This window comes from Papaver somniferum, chromosome 11 (genome assembly GCF_003573695.1).
Source record: "Papaver somniferum cultivar HN1 chromosome 11, ASM357369v1, whole genome shotgun sequence".
Lineage (NCBI taxonomy): Eukaryota > Viridiplantae > Streptophyta > Magnoliopsida > Ranunculales > Papaveraceae > Papaver > Papaver somniferum.
This window is the reverse complement of record NC_039368.1, coordinates 83,822,210-83,827,728: the sequence shown is the minus strand read 5'-3', so window position 1 is coordinate 83,827,728 and position 5,519 is coordinate 83,822,210. Positions and strand designations below refer to the sequence as shown.

At 36.7% G+C, this 5,519-nt stretch overlaps 2 protein-coding genes across 2 annotated transcripts; one reads left to right on the top strand and one right to left on the bottom strand.

The window, feature by feature from the left end:
* The first annotated feature begins 2,097 nt into the window (after positions 1-2,097).
* Positions 2,098-3,496, top strand: LOC113322336. Its single transcript, XM_026570409.1, has 3 exons — positions 2,098-2,553; positions 2,782-3,069; positions 3,359-3,496. Exons 1-2 carry the CDS (start codon positions 2,262-2,264, stop codon positions 3,042-3,044), a joined length of 555 nt encoding a protein of 184 aa, XP_026426194.1. The 5' UTR covers positions 2,098-2,261; the 3' UTR covers positions 3,045-3,069; positions 3,359-3,496.
* LOC113322334 lies at positions 3,075-5,318 on the bottom strand. The gene is made up of 3 exons (XM_026570407.1): positions 4,219-5,318; positions 3,522-4,064; positions 3,075-3,425 (listed from the first exon to the last, which is right to left on the bottom strand). The coding sequence occupies exons 1-3, from the start codon at positions 5,221-5,223 to the stop codon at positions 3,318-3,320; spliced, it is 1,656 nt and encodes a 551-aa protein (XP_026426192.1). The 5' UTR covers positions 5,224-5,318; the 3' UTR covers positions 3,075-3,317.
* Positions 5,319-5,519: the final 201 nt, after the last annotated feature.

The window sequence follows — 5,519 nt, the reverse complement described above, 5'->3', positions numbered from 1 at the left end:
GGCATGGTCTTCATCACTATCGGCATGTCTTCATCACTTCCAGCATGATCTTCATCATTTCCGGCATGGTCTTTATCACTTCCGGTATGGTCTTCATCACTACCGGCATGGTCTTCATCACTTCCGAATGTAAAAAAAAAATCGTTTTCAAAGTGAGGAGCCAGCAGAGAAGGAGAAGAGAATTTGAAAGGGAGTGGGGAAAATTTAGAATTTGAAAGGGAGTAGGGGATATTTAGGTTTCAAAGCCCTAACCTTAAAAGAGATTAATAAGAAGTGAAGATGCAAATGGGGGATATGATTTTGTTTTTTTATTTTAAGTTTTTTGATTTTTATTTTGAGGGAATGGTATTTTAGTATTTTTTCCCTCAAAAACACTCCTTAACAAACACTATTGGTTGGGAGAAGTAATTTATATCCCCCAATTAGTTTCAATATCCCCCAATCGCGCGTTCTTTAGATACTGGGGGATCATATTATAATTATAATCGTTTTAGTTTATGTAGATGATATTATTATTATTATTGACACTTCTTCAACTCATTGTGATCACAATATTTCTCATTTATCCACTCAGTTTTCTGTTAAGGATTTAGGTGATCTACAATACTTTTTGGGATTGGAGGTTAATAGAAATAAGAATTGTCTTTTATTTCATAGATTAAGTGTGCTTTAGATCTTCTGACTAAGATACATTTTGTGGCATAAAGCTTTGTGCTACTCCTTATCTTGTTTCTTTTAATCTTAATCCTGATGATGTTGACTCTCTTCATAATTCAACAAAAAATAGATCTTTGGTTGGCTCTCTGAAGTATCTTACATGATGCGGGCCTGAAATCTGTTTTATTGTAAATCAGATTTGTCAGTTTATGCATGCTCCCTCTAATTCTCATCTTGTTGCAGCTAAGAGAGTTTTGAGATACATCAAGGGTACTCTGGGTCATTGTCTTTTCTTCTCCAAAGGTTTTACTGCTCTTCAAGAGTTTACAAATGTTGATTGGGTTGGCATCCCATCTGATAGGAGATCTACCAATGGATTTTGTGTTTTCTTTAGGGAAAATACTTTTAGTTGGTCTTCTAAGGAGCATCAAGCAGCCAACTGTTTCTAGATCTTCTTCTGGAGCAGAGTATAGGTCACTTACTTCAATAAATGCTGAAGTTTTATGGTTGTGTCACTTGCTTAAGGATATTCATGTTTTCTTGTTTGACTCCTACCATTTCATGTGATAACAAGACTTTTATTGCTCTTGTTTCTAATCCAGTGTTTCATAGTAGAATGAAACATTTGTCTCTTGATTTCCACTTTGTTAGGGAACTTGTTCGGTCTAAATCTTTACAGGTCACTTACATCTCTACTATGGACCAAGCTGCTAATATTTTCACAAACGGTCTTGCAGCTCCAAGATTTGAGTTTCCGAAGTCTTAAGTTGAAGGTTCTTTCTCCACATCAATTTGAGGGAAGGTATTGAAATAACAATGGCATTTCTGTTTTTTATTCTTATATTTTTTACATTTAGTGTTAGGTTCTATTATTAAGGTTTCTTACAGATATCTTCTAGTTATTGATTCTTACTTTTCTCTAACAGAATCTTTAATATGTTTTTGTATATAACTCTTTCGGTAAGAATCTGTTTGTTATGGAATGATAATCAAAATCTCTTTCTCTTAGCCTGATTTTCATCTAAATATTCTAGTGAACTTTACTAAAAAAAGGTTACACTGTGATGTAAACTGACAAAAAGTGATCTACAAGACCCAAATGATGAAAGATTATACAACTTTGCTACATACACAACGTTGTGTACACAGAGAGGGGATCCAACGGCAGAAAGGTTACCCTCTCTGCATTGGGATAGGGGTGGGCAGAAATGGACCCCACCCCTCCCTCACACGATACATACACAGCGTTGTGTGTCTATCATTTTCGAAGATTATATATACAAATACTTGGTGGCCAACTTGCGGACCCAATTTTTCTTACTGGATGGAATGTGCAAAAACCCACGCATTATGGCCCTGCAAAATGGTGCAGCTTCATCTTGAAAGGCCAAATAAATAGTCTGGAGCGGCCACCAAAAATAATTGCCAGTATCACACACAGGTCCAGAACCTGAACCGACCCTTAGCTGAGTACTAAAAAGAAACCACTAGGAAACTATAACCACCATAAAGAAAATTCAAGTCTCCGGTAATTGGACCAATTCCAAACTTCATTCTCAAGTTTCTCAATCTTCTTGATTGTTTTTCTCACACAGACATCAAAGATGCATAGACAATCGACTTCAATTCGTACCTCTGATGAATACATAAACATGCCAATGGTTTCTGTGGAAAGATCTTCAGGAAGTAGAAAATCAACAGATAATAACAGTTCAGATGATGATGAGTTTTTGTTACCACTCTATGTCTCAACATCATCCATTAATGGTGGTAGCAGCAAGAAAGAAACGAGTACTTCTCGTTCAACAAGATTCTCTGTTTCTGAAAGATGGATTCATGTTATTCCTTTGATTGATTTCATCTCTGTATTGATTCTCTACTGGTTTTCTCATCCAGGTACATTCTCTAATTATTCAATTTCTATTCTAGGGTTTCTTCTATTTTCTTGAAATTGAACATAATTTAGTTTCATGGGTTTCTTTTAAAGATTATGAGCAGTACTTTCATGGGTTTCTTCTGTTTTTTGACACTAATTTGAATTTTTTAGGGTTCTTGAGAAATTTATGCATAATTTCTTGTTTAACTAATTGGATTCTTTGAATGTTGGATTTTGCTGTAATGCAGTTGATGTGCATATAGGAGATGGAAGAATTGTAACTGTAAGACAAATGCCTGTGCCAGAGCAATTTAAGAACAACACTAATGGTGGTAATCTAACCAGATTGTCTTCTTCGGCTAGTGTTCCGAAAAACGTAGAGATAAAGCTTCTAACAAGTAAAACTATGCCCATCAAAACAAATATAACAAGTAAAGCTATGCCGATCATAACAAATACAACAAGTAAAGCTATGGAGATCGAGAAAAGTATAACAAGTAAAGCTATGTGATGGACTCTCCTGCAAATCTTAACACGTATGTAACGAACCTCGGTAATCTGTTTGTTCCTTTGATTGCTATTCATTCAGAATTGAAATTTCAGCATTGTGTTAGTAAGGAAATAGTAGTGCTAAATCGAACATTTCATTGTGCTGTGAGAACCTTTTTTCCAAATCTGACAATTGGGTTTTCTGACAATAACAATGTGAACAAACCCGAGTTTTCGATTTAGATTCAGTTAACATAGTTCAGTGTTTCAAAAATCTGTTCCTGTTTTTCTTTTGCTAAAACTCACTAATTTCTCCTGGCCGGCACTGCTCCACAGCTATGTACATTGTCGAGCTCTTATTTTTACTCATAGGCAGAACTCTACAGCAATCTCTTCTCGGCGACTGCAGCAGAAACAACACAATGCAAATCAAAATCAAAGTTAACAAACAGCAATGACAGTAGAGATGGATGCAGTTGTCTATACAGAAGAAACTTACTCTCCGCCAACGAAGTGGATCTGGTTTTTTGATGACAACAATTGAATCGATTTTCTCTGGAGACTCCATTTTCCACCTGCAATACGGGTGTGGCTCTTTTCTTCGAATGTAAACGCTAATAGTTTGTTTCTTAGCTCTGTCGTATCGAACAGTACTCATATAGTAAATGAAAGGTTTCTGACATGGATGTTTAGTTACAGGTCTAGTATTGAATGCATATGCAGTGTAATCAGCTCTTTTGTACCAATTCAGAAACGTTCTTGTTGGCATTTCGAGTTCTCTTGGTGACATTACACCTCTCAGTATCTGAACAACATATCCCCAAGAAACCGAAATTGACCATGCGTGTTTCTTGGAGTAACAGATTGATTGTTGCATTATACTCGATGAATCAAACTGCGTGCCTTCAAAAAGATGTTCTACAGCTTTAGCTCTTTTCATTTTAGGGAATATAGGATCAACCACATCTAGATGGTGCAGCGAAACAAGTGGAGCAACGGGATGAGCAGCCAATAAACCCAATAGGTCTCCATACACATCATACTGCAATGAACAGGTAAATTGAAACTCAACATCATAAAGTGTGAAAATCTAAACCAAAACTAGATAATTCTGAATTTCGGCTAAATTTGCAGCTTTACATTGCATTTTCTATTTTCTAGTTTAGCTATATATGAAAACAACTATGACTGGTTACCTGATGAAAGCCAGTCTCTTTGGTGAGGGGCACACCGAGCTCAGCCATGCAAGCCTGGATCCTGTCATCACTACCATACAACCCAGGATACCGGTTCATACACCGATCCTGTATCTTCTCTAGCGCAACTGCTAAAGGATAACTAATAGCAAACCCACCTCCACCATAAGCCATTGAATATGAAAAGAAAATATTCTGAACATGGCTTTCAGAAGAACTCCCAATGTAGTAATACTGCCTATGATCATATTTCGAAAGCACTCCGACAACATTGTCAACAAAAAACACAGTATCATCATCCCCCATCACAAACCATCTAACATCTTTCAAACCTAACCTCAGTGTCTCTGACACAACTCTTGATATCCTAAGAGCTGATCTTGAACCTTGCCTGTTCGAGTACCGAAATCGCCTCGTGTCTCCAGATATCCGAATCTCTGGTAAATTCTCATTTCTTCTAGTTCTAACTCTTTTGTCTAACCAAACAATTCCTCTTGTAACTCTAGGCCTCCACCACTGTTTTATATATTCTTTTCTTTGTTCCCATAACTTTGATGATGCAGCAATGCAAAAGAATACATGTTTTAGCTCTGTATCATCAAAACGAGCTATACTACTGGTCTGCATTAACCGAGTTTTATCTCGGTCTTCTTCTTCTACATCTTGCTTGAGAGATACAAGAGAATCGGATGAGGAAGAGTTGGTGAAAGAAGAAGAAAGGGTTGTTGTCGGGTCATCATCAACAACTGCTGCTGCAACATCAGTTGATGATGAGATGGTGCTAGTTGTGTAAACACAACCTTGTTGTTCATTAGTAAGAAGAAGATTAGATGAATAAAGAATATAACTCAATGAGCAGACAATGAAAAACCATGTTGTTAGATTTCTAATACCACCAATATTGAAGTAAGATGATGAGTTATTCCTTCTGGGTGTTGTTTGTTCCCACCCTCCTCCACCTATTGCTTTCTTCTCATAATGATCTCCCATTTGATTTCTTTTCATAAAACAAGCAAAAATCAGAGAAGGAAGAGAGAAAATTGGTTGTTTTCTGTTATGTTGAATGCATAGAGATTTTTGGGTTTGTTTGTTTTAGGTTTTAAGATTCTATGATGAAGGCGTGTATATCTCACAAGGCTTTTCATGGTTGAGAAATAGATGGTCAACACTAGAATTCCCTTGTATTTCTCTCTAAAAAGACTCTCCAGAATCTGATTCTAATGAGTCCCGTAACAATAAAATTCAGTTGTATGGATCAGGGTAGTTGCCCGGTGACAGGGCACATGGTTTACCCCAAGGAC